The sequence below is a fragment of the Solanum verrucosum genome, unplaced genomic scaffold, assembly GCF_900185275.1.
Source record: "Solanum verrucosum unplaced genomic scaffold, falcon-dt-bn FXZP01000276.1, whole genome shotgun sequence".
In the NCBI taxonomy this organism is placed as follows: domain Eukaryota; kingdom Viridiplantae; phylum Streptophyta; class Magnoliopsida; order Solanales; family Solanaceae; genus Solanum; species Solanum verrucosum.
In genome coordinates this window covers 701185-721051 of record NW_026019946.1, presented here as the reverse complement: position 1 = coordinate 721051, position 19867 = coordinate 701185, and the positions used below count along the sequence as shown (strand labels likewise).

General features: G+C 31.1%; 3 protein-coding genes across 3 annotated transcripts; 1 reads left to right on the top strand and 2 right to left on the bottom strand.

Annotated features, from left to right (window-relative positions):
• Window positions 1-1442: 1442 nt before the first annotated feature.
• Window positions 1443-3818, bottom strand: LOC125810346 (photosystem II 10 kDa polypeptide, chloroplastic-like). Its single transcript, XM_049489850.1, has 5 exons — window positions 3621-3818; window positions 2909-2967; window positions 2663-2718; window positions 2483-2535; window positions 1443-1745 (listed from the first exon to the last, which is right to left on the bottom strand). The coding sequence occupies exons 1-5, from the start codon at window positions 3769-3771 to the stop codon at window positions 1651-1653; spliced, it is 414 nt and encodes a 137-aa protein (XP_049345807.1). The 5' UTR covers window positions 3772-3818; the 3' UTR covers window positions 1443-1650.
• An 8550-nt stretch (window positions 3819-12368) lies between these two features.
• Window positions 12369-13617, top strand: LOC125810354 (xyloglucan endotransglucosylase protein 7-like). Its single transcript, XM_049489857.1, has 3 exons — window positions 12369-12653; window positions 12744-12937; window positions 13029-13617. The coding sequence occupies exons 1-3, from the start codon at window positions 12396-12398 to the stop codon at window positions 13441-13443; spliced, it is 867 nt and encodes a 288-aa protein (XP_049345814.1). The 5' UTR covers window positions 12369-12395; the 3' UTR covers window positions 13444-13617.
• Window positions 13618-13794: 177 nt separating this feature from the next.
• Window positions 13795-17214, bottom strand: LOC125810253 (uncharacterized protein At4g26450-like). Its single transcript, XM_049489766.1, has 4 exons — window positions 15301-17214; window positions 14923-15112; window positions 14696-14750; window positions 13795-14060 (listed from the first exon to the last, which is right to left on the bottom strand). The coding sequence occupies exons 1-4, from the start codon at window positions 17181-17183 to the stop codon at window positions 14008-14010; spliced, it is 2181 nt and encodes a 726-aa protein (XP_049345723.1). The 5' UTR covers window positions 17184-17214; the 3' UTR covers window positions 13795-14007.
• Window positions 17215-19867: the final 2653 nt, after the last annotated feature.

The window sequence follows — 19867 nt, the reverse complement described above, 5'->3', positions numbered from 1 at the left end:
TAGCAAGAGGTAGCACTTAATGTTTTGCCTTGAGCCTGAGATATTCAGACTAGAGAAGTCGTGACTAATATCAAATATAGCTAGGGAAGATAGTTTTAAAAGAAAATAAAATCCTCAGTCTGTAAAATAGCGCTCGGGGCTTTGGTTTAGTGGCAAGAGCATAGTGCCTTGGTTTAGTGGTAAGAGCATAGTGCGTGATGTGTTGGTTAGGTATATCTTACGAGTTTGAACCCTGGTACTGATGAAAGCCTGGTATTTAAGCGGAGAAGAGTAGAGGGGTGGACCATTACTTACTGAGTTTATAATTTTAAAGGACATCACATTAGCTTTTGTTTCAGTCACCAGATTAGCAATTTCAACTTGTATTCTCCAGATGAAAAAAAGTCATCTGCCACTTGTTTATTAACAGGGTATAACGTGCCCCTTAAAATAGGAACTTTGTGTTATGAAATTATAAGATAATAATAATAATAATAATATAGTAGGGGGGAGGGGGGGGGGGGGAAGAGGATAGACAAGACTTCTTATTTCCCTTGGAAATAATTTACAATGAAGAGGCTTGTACACGTTTTTATAGTACTCCCCTTTGAATGTCTAATTGATAGATAATGTATCTAGTTAAAATTTTGCTAGCAATAGTTAGAATAAAATAAGTCAATATCGATAGTCCTTTTTAGGTATCACAATGCGTTTGATCCCATTTCAATGTCTCCAGTAGGAAAAGAATTATACCTTGCTTACAAATTAATCGAAAAGGTTATAGCATGCCTTGTAATGTTAGCAGGATATATTAGTGCATCAATTGCAGTAGGATATATATGGTACTTCAAGATAAACAATCTTGTCATTTTGTTTTGAGGTTGGAATGAATTCTTATTCACATCAAGTGATTGAACAATCATGATAAAATCTTTTCAACACCTTTTTTTTTGTATATGCAGATTGAGCCAAATTCTCAATTTACAAATGATTTTGTCCTTTCAAGATCTTTCTTCTCAAATTCGTTCTTTAAATAATCACTTATCTTTGAAGCTCTATTGGAGTGCCAATAAAGTTTATGCCGTCAACATAAACAAGAAGTATGACAAACTTCAATGTATATTTTTCTTTATAAAAACATATGGACAAATTACATCATTTTTATAACTTTTTTTTAAAAGTAGTCACTAATTAAGATGGTTGTATCGCATGTGTTCAAATTACTTCAAATCATACAATAGTCTTTTTACAATCTAATTGAATACTTTTTCCAAAATTTTGAACTATATACTTTCGACATATTAAATTCTTCAGAAATAGCATGTAATTAATTATTTATGAGATAAAAAATTGATTAAAAATGAGAGAACCTTTTTATTTCCTATGACTTTATTGATAACATATGGTGGCTACTTTTAGCTGTCAATTGTTTTAAAGGTAGTTGAAGCAAAAGGTTATAATGATATAAATATCCACAACTTGTAAATTACGAAACATACATATTAATTAAGAGGCCAAAAAGTTCTTTTTAGTACAAAATATTATCAACAAGTTATATATTTCACAGAATAAGCCAAAATACAACTTAATTTGTGCTGATGAGATTACATTTTCGATAGATATCAGAGTAAATTCGATTCTTCGATTCAATTACTTTTTCAGTTTCATTATCTACTGTGCCAAAGCACTTGTGTTGTAGACTAGCAGAGCACCTCCCGCAAGAAGTCCAGCTAACGTTACTGCCCAAAGGGCTAAGCCAGTGGTACCTGCAATAATAAAAGCTTAAATTATATACACGGACAATAATATATATATATATATTTTATATTATCAATGCAATATAATATGTTATTATATGTTTATATATCATTTTATTTGCTAAATTATTTATCATGTTCGATATAAAGAATCCGCTGAAATCTTCATAAATATCACTATAATGTGCCTCTACTAACAAGTTAGAGTGAGATTATTTAGCTTTAAAACAAGAAAAGTGTTTTTTTTTTTTTCAAAACATATAATATACATGCTTACATACATATGCTACTTATCATACATCCATACCCTATCCTGTATATACATACATACACATACATCTTAGATGTCATGCATGCATACATATATATACATACCGTCATATCCTAGTCACGGGTTATAGTTGTATTGAGTCTCAAATAATTGAAGTTGGATCATGGGTCCTCAATCAGGGGTCATGGATCGAGTCTCGAGTGCCAAATCGAGGCTCAATTTCAATGTGTCTCGGGTCAAGGTCGGGGCGCTCTCATTTTTTTTTGGTTTATATAGTCTTTGTATTGTGGATTATAGGAAGAAATTAGGTTTATCAAAATTAAAAGCCTATATCAATAATTATTATGATTTGTAAAATATTGTTATGTTACATAATAATTTCGAAATATTATAAGTTTCCCTTGTAATATGCTAGCATAATTTGATAATGCGCAGAATATAAAACTCAAATAATAATAATAATTGAAAGCCATACCGCCAACATAGACATTGCCACTTGGGGACCATTCATCGGGATTATAGATAGGACTGCAGTTTAATCCAAGTAATATATAAATTAATTAATACTATATCTCCAAAGTAATTTATGAAATGTCAATTTCATGCGGATTACTAGCTCTGTCCTTAATGAGAAGTAATAATCAAATTAACCAACCTATATCCATCAACATTAGCTCCATATTTCTTCACGAATTGGTAAACTCCCTTTCCCTATACATAGCAACAATAGATTTTCACAAAATGTCAATTATGGAACTATTCATCATGAAAATCGAGTTTTTTAAAGAAAATATTTTGACGTATTAAATATAGTTTTTTTAGAAATTCCTTCGTACCAAATACACTCATATATAGTAATTATTTTCTTTGACATAAGACCGGTGTCAAGATGAGAACAAACCTTGGCCTTCCTGCCAGAGGCATCAACACCATCTTGCAAGTTCAAGTCTCCATTAATTCCTAATTTACACACCAATTGTGTTAACAATGATCATCAAATATATATATCATTGCATGATCTTTTAATAAAAATTTCTAATAACATAATTATTATTTATCATAATTAACATCATTAGAATTTTTAAAACTATTTTTGATATCATGAAAGTAATTAACTTTAGCAATCACTAAATTTTATCTGTTAATTATAACGACAAGAATCTCTCTCCAAGTTGATGTTACTACTAGAGTAAGACATTTTCTTTTTAATTTGATGTAGGAGAATGAGAAATAGTTGGAATCGTGGGGCACACGGTTATGATCTTGTAACTTTATGTTTCAAAGTCAATTAATCTCTAGATCAAGTCCTAACTAGAAATATCTTAATAGAAAAAAAGAAAAATCATTTATATTCGAAACTCTCTTTCTTTCCTAGCTACTATAACTAAAAAGTGCAACACTTGAAAATGAAGGACATCAATCCAATAAATGTATGCCATAGTCAGGTATTACAAGATAGAGAATTAAATCTTCAGAAGAATCGAAAATTTACATAACCAACCAACTGAACCATTAATTTTAAAAAAAAAGTAAAGTAAAGATTATTATTTTCTATGACTTTGCATATTATACTATAGGTAAAACTAATTGAGAGGAAGTTAAGAGAGACATACCATAAGGTTTACTGGTGGTGATCTTCTTGCCCCCACTGGCCTTGACTATCAATTTGGAGTTTGAATGCCTTGCAATTGATGCCTTTTCTACACTTGAGAGAGATGGTTTAAGGCTAAATGAACTCATCATCATCACTCCACTACTTGCCATATAGTCTACTCTTTTATTTGTTAAAAAAAAATTATTTTTCCTAAAACTTTGCTTAGACGTTTGTTTTAATTTGCTCAATGATTCGTTTATGTATAGGAGTAGAAAAAACACACAATTGACCATTCATTACACGTGGCATTATTTCATTTGTGGATGTGATTATTATCATAATTGTAATTAGCATCTAGCATGTTCCACATACTTCTAGTTTGCTATGTTCTAGTTTTTGTATAGTTGGAATTCACTCATTGGATTGGCTGCCTTTCAATTGAGGGACCTATATATATTCAATCACTTTTTCAAACAGGAATAATAAATGAAAAAAAGAAGAAGAGAGATGCACGCATTGTTTAGGTTCATTTTGAATAAGAAAGACAAAAAATAATAACCCCTAATTAATGGGTTCCTAGATGATGTTTTACGAGAAATAATAAACTTATTAGGTTTCACATTCTGAAATACAAATACATAAAAGAGAGGCGAGCAAGATAGGAGAGAGACAAACGTGAAATTCAGTGTATTCTAAATACATGCAAATCCATTTGGATACATATATTTGGAACAAATTACACATAATTTTGACATTATGTATCCGAGGTACGTGTATTTGAATGCGCCAAATACATGTATTTCAGGACTAAAAATCAGATACAAATGATAATTTTGAAAACTCACGAAAAGACACATAATTTGACTCCATATATACAATTTGTATTGTTTACCATTATATATACTAATTTCATAGGCACGTGTACCTATTTAATAATAAATATTATAGAAAAAATCAAACTTAACTATGAACTTTGTCACTCAATTCGTTGTAGCTAAGAATTCTTTTTAATAATTCATTACAGATTCGTCACTAAATAAAATTAGTGATAAATTTTACTGTTTAACTTTGTATCAATAATTCATATATTTTTAATGGTGAAATAACTTACTAATATACAAGAGACTATAGAGAGTTTTCATTTGTTAGAAAAAGTGTAACAAGTAATAAAATAATAACAATTCATTTAGAATATCTTTGATTTTTACATATTGGCTCTCCCAACAACCAACAATAATTGGCTCAACATTCTTAATACCTAGCCTTCTCACTTAATTGGGGACCCTTTGAAATCGAAACAGACTCCACTGAGGTTTTACAATTTCTTGATCATGCACTTCCACCATATGAATCTATTATCCTTCAATGCAGGTCACTGTTGAAGAAGTTGCAGAATCCACTGGTCTGACATGGCTTTTTCAGACAGGGTAACTACGTAGCAGATATACTAGCTAAGCAAGGATCTAGACTGACGACCTATGACAAGGCTATCTTTTTGCAATCTCCACAGGAATATATCAAAGACCGCTAAAGACAATAACAGAGATATCTCTACTAGACTAATTAGGCCATCTATGTGTAATAAGTTAGCCCAGTTTGATAACCTTGCTGTAACTACTAGCCCTTCTAGGGAATATGTTCTAGCTAACTCTTTTGTAATTTCGTAGCATATATATATATATATATATATATATATATTATCATTTTAACCAAAATAAATAAATAATGTTCTTGTTTGGAGAAAGAATACATCAAGGAAGAGTATTAATGAGAGGTGATGAGCTTGTTTAAAAGAGAAGAAACAAAAAGACGTGTTGACACACGATAATGAAAAAATTGGGGAAAAAATAATGACCATAAAGGAGGTGAAGTAACTGTAGAAATGATAGAAAGAAGACGGGTGTAGAAGTGGTGATAGATTGATGGTGTGGCGGAGGAAATGGTGGCAAAGAGACAAGAAAGAAGAACAAATACTTTTTTTAATAAAAAAAAACTAATTAAATGCTCTCGTGCATCGGTTGGTTCGATTCGGTTTTATGTATTATTGGTTTGATTTATTGATTTTCAGTTTTTAAATATGCTAAATCAATAACAAACTAATAAGATATTCTTTATCGGTTTTCGATTTATCGGTTTTTGGTCATTAACGGTTCGATTTACCCAATAAGAAAATGCTCATAAAATCAATATATGATTTCTCACTCCTCTAACAATTTGGCATGATACAGTGAGACAAGCAAATCAGTTGTAAATGCTTTGATATAGTGAAACAAGAAATCTAATGAGAAATTGCATCAATAAGAGTAGATGTAGTACGAACGCTACAGTAACATGTTAAACATAATATGAAATTTCTGATGTGAAGTACAAGTACTATGACATGTGAAGTGTGTAGACCGTGGTGTAGAGTACTGATATAGTGTCTAGTTATGTTAAATTATTAATATTTAATATTTATGAAGAGTATAGTAACTTACTATCGTCTTAATGAGTTATCGGTTTACCCAATAACCCAATACTAAATAATCGATACCAAACCAATAACCCAATAATTTTTTTTATAAAACCATTAAAAACCTGTTAACCCAATAGCATTTTTTCGGTTCGATTTATTGGTCGATTCGATTTTTGCACACCCCTACTCACACGCCCATTCGAAGTGAACTACAGTAAAATGTGTTTAAGTGATTCAAATTCGAAGTGTTAGAGGTGTTAAGTAGGTACAAATTTTCATTGAAGTGTCCAAGTACAATATGCTCAATTTTAAGTGGTCTTTGATGACTTAAGCAAAAAATAAATAGATTGTCTAGTACTATTCATTTTTACTTTTCACTCTTATTATTCACTTTATTATATGTTCCTTGTCCATTACAAGAGAAAATACGAATTTTAGTAAAAATAAAATATGATCAAGATATTAATGTGAGAGAAAGTACCGAGTAGGATTTAAAAAAAAGAGTATTTCCTTAGCTAAAATTTTAAAATATTTAAAATTATTTTATTTTCATATCTTTTGTTATCCTTTGTTATTTCATCTTAGTATCAGAGCAAAAGATCTTACTAATTTAATATTTAATCGTGATAAATATTAAATAATTTAATATTTCACATTACTCATATTGTAAACAATTAATAGGGTTTGTAATCTATGTAATATGCTCTCATATTAAGTATTAAATTAATCGAGAAATACAACCATAGTAATCACATAGATTAAGAACACCTTTAATATTATGAAATGCACGAAAATAATGTGCGTAACTTTATCTCCCATAGCAACGCGCAATGGAAAACAAATTAGATTAAGCTTTTTTTGTTGTTTAATTAAATTCATTTGCAATTAATTACCTTTTGACCTTTAGGAAGTACTGTAAACTCCCACACATCATTACTGTTCATGAAGTTCATCTCTTTAAATGTGATATCAAGCCACATATTTGATTGAGCACATGATGTTGCTTCAGAATAAATCACAAATTCATATGTGACCTTTAAGGAAAAATCACCTCCCATATATATTTAAGGGTTAATATTACGGGTTTTAAATTTATTTTTAAAATATTATTGCTTATAACATTTTAATTGCGGGTCATAACAGATCACTTTTTATTTATATATCAATTTAATTTCACTTTATTAAATAATTAGTCTTCTATAATTATATTTTTATTATTAAGTGATATAAATAAAGAATCAATATAATTATCTCTTACACATTTTTAGAGATTTTATCTTGATTTTTGTTCTCTTTTTACTTTTTTTTTTACTGTCTTCTATAATTATATTTTTATTATTAAGTGATATAAATAAAGAATCAATCATAATTATCTCTTACACATTTTTAGATATTTTACTTTGATTCTTGTTCTTTTTTTACTGTCACACCTCAAACCCCACCCCACCCCCGTCACCACGTCTTTTCTAGTCTTCCCACACGCCATATCAGCACCCCACCACCCCACGTTAAAAAAAATCATTTTCTCTTTCACCTCTTCACTCATCTCTAGTAAAAACTGTTTCTACATCTCAATATCACCAGAAAATCTTCATTCTACAATCAAAAGAAAGACCAAATTCACAATAATAAGTATCAAGTTTTTAGGTTTTTTGATAAAACATGTCGAAGAAACCTGAGTATACTCCTAGAAAGAACCCCGGATTAGTAAAAGGGAGTTTTACCGTTGAAATCGAGGCTCCGACCTTTAACATATTGACTCAAACACTGTCGCTAAACAATAATGCAATTCCGGCGAGAAAGGCTGTTACCGCTAAAAAGGAAACAAATTTCGAAAAAGGAGAAGAAAAGTGAAGCAAAGAACAAGCTCCGGATACTAGCAATTATCCTACATCAAAACCACATAAAACAAATTTGAAATAGTTGATTGCAACTTAGACTCTTAATGGTTTTATATTTTTTTTAATTTTTGGATGATATATATTTGTTTTTGCTACAGTTTTTTTACAACAATACAATATGCACTATTTTACATTGTCAAATTTATTTTTTTTAGTAATGCGTTCCAGTTAGATTCCAACTTTATACATCTTTATTTTAAATTTGTTAAAAGTTTCAAGTTAGATACCAAGTGCATACAATTTGAATACCAGCATCGGCCAGATTTTTATTTGACTTTAGTATTAAAAACGCCTCATAAACATAGTACACCACAGTTGTATACATTGTTACAATTAACTAGTTTTGTTAAAATATGAATTACAAATTGTTTCGTATAATTTCGGGGATATCCGCTCTATATAAACTGCATACAAATTGGATACAACATTAACTAGTTTTAGTTTGGATATCAATTTGAAACCAAATGAACACCAAATAAAATCACACGAAATAGTTTTATGTTGGCTTACATTGTATCTCATTGATCTCCAAATTGAAAAATTAAGAGTGACATTAAATTGATATCCAATTTGTATATAAATGGTATCCATTTTGTAATATAATTGGTATTTTTAACTTGAGAATTAAGACAAAAAACTTAAAACTAAAAAATGTATGAAGTTGGTATCCACCTTGTATTAATATTGTAAAATGAATCTGAAAATGTAAAACAGTGACCATTATATATTGTATCCACCTCAATTACATCTTGTTTTATATTTTTTTTTCAAGTGGGACATCAAGTGGATACCAAATGAATATCAATTGTAAATTACATTAACTAGTATCAGTGGGAATTCAGTTGCATACCAAATGGACACCAATTGCATACCAACAATACTTAATAAACTACTCACTATATATTTGAAAAATAATGAGTACATTGTCACAATTAAAGCAAACATAAGTTTAAAACACAAAATAAATCCCTTCCAACGTTCAAGTTGTAGTCTTCCTACAGTTCTTTTTTAACAAGGCGATAATAATTTAGGCTCAGACACATAACTTGGTATATCCCACGTACTCTCACATGTTAGAGGTTCAATAGGGATCACATATACATCTTCAAAATTCTTCAAGGTATAAAAGGGAGAGCAATAATCTGTTTCATGCAGTCTTCAGTACCTAAGAACTAGCATTGCATGTCCGCAAGATATCTCATCATTTTGTACATATTTGCCTGTTCCATAAAAAATTCACTGAGTCAGTATTATAGGATACAAAGTAAAAATACATATGTTGTACCAGTATACAAATTTCATACAACTCTTATTCACACATTTCATACCTATTTCATGCCAAAAGTCATAAATTATTCATACCAGGATCATGCCACTAGAATACCAAAATAATTCCAACTTATACATTTTACTTGTCATTTCTTAAACAAACAATATACCAAATTCATTACATTATTATTCACAAAATACATTCTAATATAATGCCAAAAAAACCAATTCAAACCCGAAATCATACCAAAAAAATATTATCAATTGCCAAAATCTGAAAAATGCCTTAGACAAATAATGAACAAATTTATGTTCATACTAAAATATAACATTATACATTTAAAAAAACGTCATAATTAAAATTTTTATACACACAAAAAAATCTGAAATCAATATACAAATTTAATACAATTGTTATGCACAATTTTCATACATAATTCATGCCAAAATTATACCTATTTCATGCTATAAGTCTTCACTTTTTTCACAGCAGAATCATTCCAATATAATACCAAAATAATACCACTGCTAAATATTAATTTTCATTTATTAGTTAATTAGAATATGAAATTCATTCTAATATAATGCCAAAATCGTACCAATATGATATAACCAATACACCAATTTCAAATAAATATTAAGTAATTTAAAATAAATATTAAGTATCACTGTTCATTTTTTACGTTTGGTTTGTATAATAATACAAATAAAAACTCGCAAAGAACACTAACCTGAAGGATCTCATCCACCACCATGCTTTATTAGTACTGATTACAAACCGTCCATTACAAGAAAGTGAAGATTATTGAATAAAAACGAAAATAAAATAGATGAGACTGACGACTAACAAGAGAAAATTTTGAGAAGAGAGAGAAACGTTTGAACAAAAAAAGAAAAAAAATCTGTTTAAGAAAATTTTAACTGTTCAGAACTAAACAAGGAAAATAAATCTTTTTTTTTTTTATGAATCTCCTATTTTTATGCCTCATCTTAATTATCATTTATTTTTTCAAATTATTTACTACTACTATATCCGTTTTTACCTTATTTAATTTTCACACTAACTGATTTTTACTGCTAATTTAAATCATTTTTTATTTTACTGAAATGTTAAAACTTGCAATTTATTATTGTTATAACTTGAAAGATAAATAATAATGTTATAACTTGTAATTATTAATCTTATATATGTCAATTATAAAATTTTCACCACCTTTAATTAGGCATGCCAAATAGTCATCAAGTGACACTGATCTTTATGGTCTACTTGATCTTCTCAATTTTTTGAACCTATTTTTGCCTCCAAAGAATATGTAATTAAGGGAGAAGCTAGTAAGGGTTTAGGGGTTCATCTGAATCCCCTTTAGCGATAAATTATACTATTTATGCATAATTAAAATTACTTTTTAAGGTATAAATAGTACATGTTAAATCCCCTCGACTTCTTCTTATATTTACTTTTTATTTTATTTTTTATATCCTTTTAATGAAAATTTTGACTCTGCCATATAAAATAGACACAATATGCATAATTTCATTCTTCAAATGTTCACAAGAGCTAGTTGTCCATACTTTAAAAAAGAACAATCAAAGTTCAACTCCAACATTGAACCTCACTCACATATTGTAAAGTTGGATTTTCAGCTTTAAGTAAAGAATGGAGAAGTTGGCGAGCTAAGCTTTCTACACGAGTTAATTTTTTAAATGGCCATTCAAGTTTTAAAAAATATTTTTATTTCATTTAAAATAAAAATACCACTCAACTATCACTATTTTCTTAAAAAAAATACAATACTAAACACCTCAGAAACCTCCTTCTCTCCTAATTGGCAAGCTATATCATTAAGCCTTATTATTAAATAATATACTTATTTAACTTTTGAGCACAATAAGTATTTCAATAAGATTATGAAATTTATAATTAAGAAAAGAACACAAAAAGTTAAGCGAATACCCGGGAGATCAATTGACCAAACAATTATTAAAGAGAAACTTAGTACATCCAACATATGTTTTATTTAAAACCATAAAATTTAAGTCTTTTTTATTATTAAAATTTTAGACTAGAAATTTATGCTCCACTTTAAAAGTATCACGTTATGAACCCAGTATTGAAACTGTGAATCTGGCCCTTCGAACAACACGATCAAACAAAGAACAAAAAGGCAGAAACAATGTTGAATAAGGTGTATTAGTTGATGTATTTAAAATAAAAATTCCATTAACTTCTACAAAAAATGTTATGTTTACTAAAATACCATCCATACCCTTTACTTCAGGAAATTGGAAATGTATTGAGAGAGATTTGAGGAGTAGTAGTGTCATTAATCAATCTAATGCATGTGTTGAAATTATTTGTATTACATATACATGAAATTTCATTGTTTAATAATACACACCTCAATGCACAATAAAGTGTATAACTAATACAAACATTAGTTATGCATAGCCTAAAAAATGTATACACAAAGCTAATGTATGTATTATTTTTTCAAATACATTCTGCAAACAGCCCTTAACACTTGTTTGGTTGTATAAAAATAATGCTAAATAAAGTGTATTAGTTATGTTGCATTAAGTATACATAAAATATTTCTTATGTATTGTTTCGATTTGGTGTACTAAAAATAGCATGCTTGCATAAAAATATTTATTTACAAAGATACCCTCCATAATTATGGTGGAAAAGATGTAAACAAGATTTTGAGGGGCAGTAAGTCTTTAACCATGATAATGCATGTATTAAAACTCCTTGCATTACTAACATCATGAATTTTCATGTATTAATAGAGTGTACATAGATTAAAACAATACATCAAACAAAGTATTACTAATACACAAAATTAATGCGTTCATTATTTTTTTTTATACACTCTACCAAAGCGTGTTAGGTAGAATAATGTCAATCATTTCTCTTTGGGTAATTGGTGTCACCCCACCCCTACGGATCTAAATGTGTGTCCCCACTCCCCATACTTCCGAAACAACAGCCCCTCCAAATCTCCAAACAAACACGTTACATTTCAATCCTTTCAATTCACAGCTATTTGCTTCATTTAATTTAATAATTCCCCTTCTTCGATCCTTCCTCTTCCCTCTATCAAAATCTACTACATATATTCTCATTTGTGTCCCAATCTCAAACACACATTCCTTAAGATTTTCTATAATGTTGTTGCAGCAGCTATCTGTTCTTGCACTTCTCTTGCTATGTCCTGTTTGGGCTGATAATTTCTACCAAGATGCGACGGTCACGTTTGGTGACCATCGCACTCAGATACAAGATGGTGGGCGCCTTCTCGCCTTGTCCCTTGACAAAATTTCAGGTTCAGGATTTCAGTCCAAGAATGCATATTTATTCGGAAGGTTCGATATGCAGCTCAAACTAGTACCTGGAAATTCTGCTGGCACTGTCACTACCTTCTACGTAAGTAACACAGCTTATTTCTTCTTACTATAACTCATTAACAAAAAAAACACATGTTCACTGAAGTGTTTTTTTTTGTACAATATGCAGTTGTCTTCTCAAGGAGCAGGGCATGATGAAATTGATTTTGAGTTTCTGGGAAATTCATCAGGCCAACCGTACACGGTTCACACTAATGTCTACTCTCAAGGAAAAGGCAACAAAGAACAACAGTTTCGCCTATGGTTTGATCCCACCTCGTCGTTCCACACCTACTCTATTGTTTGGAACTCTCAACGCATCATGTATGTTACTAATTGAACTTTAATCCAAGTCTAAACAACTTACTTAGTGTTTATGTCTGACATTTTGGGGATTTTTTTTCTAATTGGCCAGATTTTTGGTGGATAATATCCCAATAAGAGTATTCAACAACCACGAAGCGATTGGTGTTGCATTCCCAAAGAATCAAGCAATGAGAGTTTACGCCAGTTTATGGAATGCTGATGAATGGGCAACACAAGGAGGGCGGGTGAAGACGGATTGGTCCATGGCTCCATTTACAGCTTCTTACAGGAATTTCAATACAAATGCTTGTGTTTGGTCAGCTGCATTGTCTACTTTGTCCTGTGAAGGCTCTAAGACTGACTCAGTAAACAATGATCAGGCATGGCAAACTCAAGAACTGAACGGTAATGACAGAAATAGGCTTCGATGGGTTCAGCAGAAATACATGATCTACAATTACTGTGCAGATGCTAAAAGGTTCTCTCAAGGCCTTTCTCCTGAATGCAAACGTTCAAGGTTCTAAAGGATCAAATCTACGAATGTTGTCTGTAATATTATCTTGGTTTTCTTTTCTATTCTTTAATTTGTTCCGGGATATCAGGGAAAAAAAACATAGTGTAATTATTTGAGCAAGCAATATATTCTTTATTCTTTTAGTAATCCTGAAATAGAAATAACGATGAATCGTTTTCCTGCCAAGCCTGTCCATCTTTGTGACCAACGTTGCCTTTAAGTAATTTCTTTTCCTAGGCACTCTCTGATGTCACATATTACTTACAAGCAATTATACAGACAACAGAGAATCAGGGAACTGCTAAACTTTAAACAAGAGAGGACAAATTGCGATGACAAAAAAAAAGAGTGTAACAGAAAAGGAGTAAAGAAAATACATTTGACTACCTCCCTTCAAGAGACGAGGAAGGGGGTGAGGGGACAGTACTTACATCAGCTGGAAGTGAGGATCTTACACAAGTCATGAAATATACATGAAGTTGCTGTAGCATAGAACTAATCTTTGACAACTAAATTGAGCCATACAAATGATTATTGTATAATATATCTCATGAAAACCTGGAAAGGTTGTAGCTTAAAATGGCTTCCCGAATTCTTGTGTCTGCTGCTCCCAGGCCGTCAGAAAGCCTACGCAAATATATTAAGCATATGCTTAGAGAGAACAAAGACACCTATAGCATCTGAGATTTCATCTACAAAACAGAGAAGCACACATACATACATGTACACAAATATACATGCATGTCAAACATATTATTGCACATGCCTATGTCTGTGGAGCAGAACATCAATGAACTGACCAAGCCAAACTACAGGTCATTCAGCAAAACACATCCTCATTTCAAAAGCCTAAGGTCACTCTCATCATGGATTTCCTTATCGCTTACCTGTCCTATAATCATCAATCAATTCCCTCCTCTTTTTTTGGACTATTTTTTTCTACAAAATTCATGATACTGTTCAGAGAATGTAGAGCTTTTGACAGTAAGACATTTAATTAGCAATGGGACACATCTTATGGACCATCACACCAAAGCAAAAGGATTTATAATATGTGTAGAATAATTAGAGATCAAATGAATAGCATAACATTAATGTGCACAGTAATCAGAACAAGCAATCGGTGAAACCATTAGTGAATGCATAATATAGGATGGATCATGGAGCAATCATGTTTCCGTACATGCACAGGATTTTCCTCCAAAAGACACCTCAATTAGTAATATTGAATTCAAGTGCATGAGAAAAGATCTTTAGCATACTTATCGGTATTTCTCCCAAAGACATATATATTGAATCATCATCTCCAAGCACTCCCTGAAGAAAAAATAATAGTATTCAACAAGAGGTTGGTGAAAAGCATTCATCAAGAGTTATGTCGTTCTCAGCTGCAAGTGAAAGCAGAAACAACAATAGTAAAAGTAACATATTGAACCAATTCAATAAATAACAGCCAGAAGACAAATTATGAAAATCATGGCACTAGTACCTCTCCATTATGCAGGCCCATATCATTGTGAAAAGAATTCATATTTTCTGGTACAGAAGAACAGCTTGGTATATCATTCCCAAGCAATTCTGATATCATCAGTCCATAACCATCCTGAACATCGGGAGTATTGTCGGTACCATGGGGGTTATTTGAAAAACCATCTGATCCAGTAAATACAACTTCAGACCTGTGTATGACTTCCCAAAATTAGAGGAGAATCTAGGCAAGCAATATGATTCACCAAGAACATGTTTATGGAAAACTAAAGAAAGCAGTCATATCAACTCATGGACCAATGTTCTACCAACTTAGACTGAAACAACGGAAAATGCAAAGCCATATTAAAGGACAAATATATTAATGTTATAGTCTTACCTTGTCTCTAGATTATTCAAAGTCTTGTCTTCTTGTTCAGAATCATTATCCAAATCAATCACCTCAATGTCAATATTATCAAAGGCAGATTTAGCATATTGACGAGCTGTATTGCAGTTACTACTCATGGTCAGATCAATATCAACTGGTGCTTCTTCTTTTACACTTCCAGTTATCCCTGGGAATATATCAACAGGATCAGCATTTTGAGTCTCATTCACAACAGAAGCTTCCAAAAGATTGAGGTCACAAGTTTTCAAGGAGCCTGGAAAAAGTTGTTTTCCTGTAAAGTCAGTGTCTGGCTCCACATCACTCTTGGTAATCAGAGGAATGTCAACCAACTTCTTTTCATCTAATGACAACATCACTCCCTCGCCGTGCGAAGTCCCTGGTTCCTGTGAATTCGGCCAGTCTTCCATGGAATTAGAATGGTACAGAATACCATCTGAGAGAGAACATGTAGATGAAACCAATTCTCTAGGTTTCTTAGCTCTCCCTGTACAATCATCATCATGCTCTAATGCTCGTTTCTCTCCTCTTTCCAAGTTAATAGAACTGCAACTTTCAAATCCAGGTAACTCGACAATTGTTTCGTCCTCCTTTATTACCATGCTGTCTCCAAGAGATGAGGAATCCGTCTCATTTACTTGCTTAATGACTTGAGAACAACGTGATTCTTCCTCCAAATCAAGAGGTTCCGACTTGCCAGAATCAAGGTTTCTTGCATCATGACTATGAGGAGATGAAATTACACCAGCAGAAACATCCACATGGTTCAGTTCTGAATGCATTTGGGTATCCTTAGGAAGCTCCATCTCACGGGTGTTCTCATCTTTGATGACTGCATTATCAAAAACCTTCAGAACTCTATTTGCCAATGAAGAGCGAGTTTTCTTGGGAACATGCTCAAACCTCCAGACACTAAGTAAATTATTACTACTCTTGATTGTATGCGTATGTTCTTCAGTACAAGGTTTAACTTCTATGTTCTCCTTGGCAGCTTTTGTCTCCAAATCACCATTATCGTTGGAAACATCAACCTGATCAACTTCTATTTTTGAGGCTTCCATTTCAATACACTTTTCAGTATGTTGTAGTTCATCCTCTGATGGAAGATTAGTTTCAGTGCTAATAGGACATGCCTTTTTACCTGCATCATCCCCTGTCTTGTTTTGGCCTGCAGGCTCTGAATCAATCAGCGAGTCCACTGAACTCTCAATCTCAGGATCTATTTTCCTGGGAGGGGAATTTTGCAACACCACATCACTATTCTTAGCTACTCTCTGTTCATCTCTATTCCCTGAAAAAGCATTATCTTGAGCATCCACATCAGGAGAGTTTCTGACTCTATTCCACGACCCAACTCTTCCTAATTCTCGATTGAACTCAGAGCCATAATTTTTAACAGTTTCATTTCTTCTACTTTCTCTCACAAAGCTTCTTGAACCCATTGAGTTATATTCCTCCGGAAACCTTTTCCTACCATGACCTACATCACCTGCAGCACTCCCCAAATGAGGAAGAGCTGATATTCGACCTTCCACAGGGACCCCCATAAAATCAGCCTCCTGTGACCTAAACCCCTGAAATTCTTCAACTGGATTCCTTAAGCTACCATTTTGATATTTCCCTGAAAGAGCACTTGGATGCAACACTCCCTTGGAAACAAGGTACTCAGCCGCTAGCCGTCCAGCTTCCATGAAAATTTCATTTCCTTGAGGCAATCCAAACTGCTTTGACTGACCACGCCCAAAATCAACCCGACTATAGTTTCTATACTCACCACGACCTCTCACAAATCGTTCAGGTGAAGCTCCCACACCCCCAACACCCATCGAACTAGACCTATTCCCATTTACCGGACCACGATATCTGGCATGCATGTTTCAATAGCTAAATAGTATCTAATGATCAATCCAACCGCACTTTGCCTGAATGATAACAATCCAAATTATTCACACAAAAATTTCAAAGTAAACACCAAACACTAATTTTTATTATTAATTTTCTTTTCCGTGTTACAGTTTCCTTCATAAACCCTAAACTGACAAGTCTCTAAAATCCATGGCAATTGAAATAGCTTTGAAAATTTGTTACCTTGTTCCAAAACTGATGATTTATTAGGGTTTCAGATCCATTTCACATCATGATCAAATTGTACCATTTCTCCATCATCTTCATCAAAACATCAAAATTAGGTTTTTTTTTTTCTGTTCAATTTTTATAATTTGTATATTTTCTGGAGAAATCTAACTATTTTTGTCCTGGAAATCATCAAGCTCTCAAGATCGATACAGGTAAAATAAAAATTAAAAAAAATAATTGTTCGTCTGGGAATGAAAAATATAGTGGAAAATTGCGGGTTGTTCAATGTTTTATGTTGATAATTATTTTATTTTTTCAGTGTTGCCAAAAGTGTGAATCTACAAGAAAAGATTAAATTAATTACTTACTTTAATTAAATTGAAAAAAGGAAAGAAAGTCAAGTGCGTGATCCACCAACCTGCTTTTATTTTCTTTCTAATTAAACGCATTAGGCATATATATATTCATACCTTTCTCATCTTATCAATAAATTAATAATTCTGCTCCTGTCTTAATCCACTTTCGGATTCGAGCTTGGGTATGCATTTTTTATTTTATAAATAGCGTTTTCCTTATGAATAAGGTTTTACGTGGCGTAAATTCAGAATATCAGGCTTTAATATTGGTATTGAACATCAGATAGGAAAAATAATAATAATAATAATAATAATATATATATTTCTATTTCTATTTCTATTTCAATTTGATTATACCTTTTATTAGTTCGTATAATAAAATTGTCTCCTTTTCTTTGTTACTTTTTATTTTAATTTTTTACATGACATGCTCTAATATTATAAATTAAAGAATATTTTGTTATACTTTTAATTTAAAACCACAATAAAAATCTTTTTACTTTCTTAAACTCTATGCTAAATCAAAATAGAATCGAGGCACAATACATAAATGTGTCTTTTAATTTTGTCTCATTTCACATTTATGCCTTTCAAATTTGGGTCTGCATAAATAGAGACTTAAACTTATATAAAATTGAACACGTAGAAACATGAGTCTTACGTGACATAATCTAAGACGTGTGTGTCTAGTTGTTCAATTTATACAAATTTAAATGTTTATTTATTTACACCCAAAATTAGAAGACATAAATATGTGTTGAAATCAAGTTAATTGGTATATGCCTAGAATTGAAACGGAGAGAGTGCTAGTTTTAGTGTGTGTCACGTGTATGACGCATCAAACAATAAAAATAGAGAAAATTATACTATCTCCGTTCTCTTTTAATTGTCATATTGTGCTTTTTGAAAGTTAATTTGACTAATTTTCAAATTAATTTAGATTACATTAATTCAATATTTTAAATAAAAAAATTAAATATTCAAAAACTATACGAAAAATACTATAAATTGCAATTTTTTTTGCATATCAATATGATGAAAATTACATCGTAAAATGTTAATCAAAGTTCTTATAGTTTGACTCTAAAAATAAAAATCACGACAATTAAAAATGGACGGAGGAAATATATTATACGAAGAAATAATGCTACCAAATTGGGTCCATGTTTTATTTTCTTACCTAATTTAATTCAATTTCTATGTAAATAAGATTATTTTGTTTTCATTAGTTAGCGCACAGAATATTTTTACGTTATTTCATTTTGTTTTTGATTTTTCTTTTTCTCACATGATACATGCTTTTTCCGTCATAAAGTTTTACTTTCTTCGGATATTAGAATTTTATTCTATGTGAATGTTTTTTCTTCTTCTTCCAAGTACATTTATCATAAATTTTATTTTGTGTTTTTTATTTTTGATTTTATATTGTATTTGCATCTTAGTTTTGATACTTTTACAACCTTTTGTGATAGGTTTGCATGTCTTTTTATATTGTTTTTTTTAGAATACAATTTTGTTGCTGATTTTAGGGTGAATTTTAGTTTTTAATTTTGGGTATAATATGATTTTATCTGCTTTGACTATTTCTTTAGATATTTTATTAAGTTAATAATGTATGCAGATTATGAATTAGTGATGAATTTTTTTTATTTTGAGTACACTAAATGTTTCCCTTTTATATTCTTTTTTCTAAGAAAGTGTGCTTAAAAATAATTGCACCTAGAAGTCATGCTAAGATTGCTCATAAATTCTAATAAAGTTATTCGACATCATAAAAATTTAGGAAAAGATCTAGTTATCATTTAGCGAAAAGCCTAGCTAATAGTACTGATCATAGAACTGAAATACCTCAAGTCAATGATCAATCTTTCCCAAAATCTTTTTGGACTTTCTTATGGGCACTCAAAATAAAAAACAAATACAAACATTTCCTTAGAAAATGCATTCTTAATGACCTTCCTGTTAGTGCGGATATTTCTAAGAGATTGCATCAAAATTGTGATGTGTGTAGGGTCTGTGGCTTAGAAACTGAAACAGTTGATCATATATTTTTCAGTTGCCCAAAAGCACAATTAGTATGGAAGCTGACTCCCATTAACTGGCCTAATGTAGAAAATGATATGAAT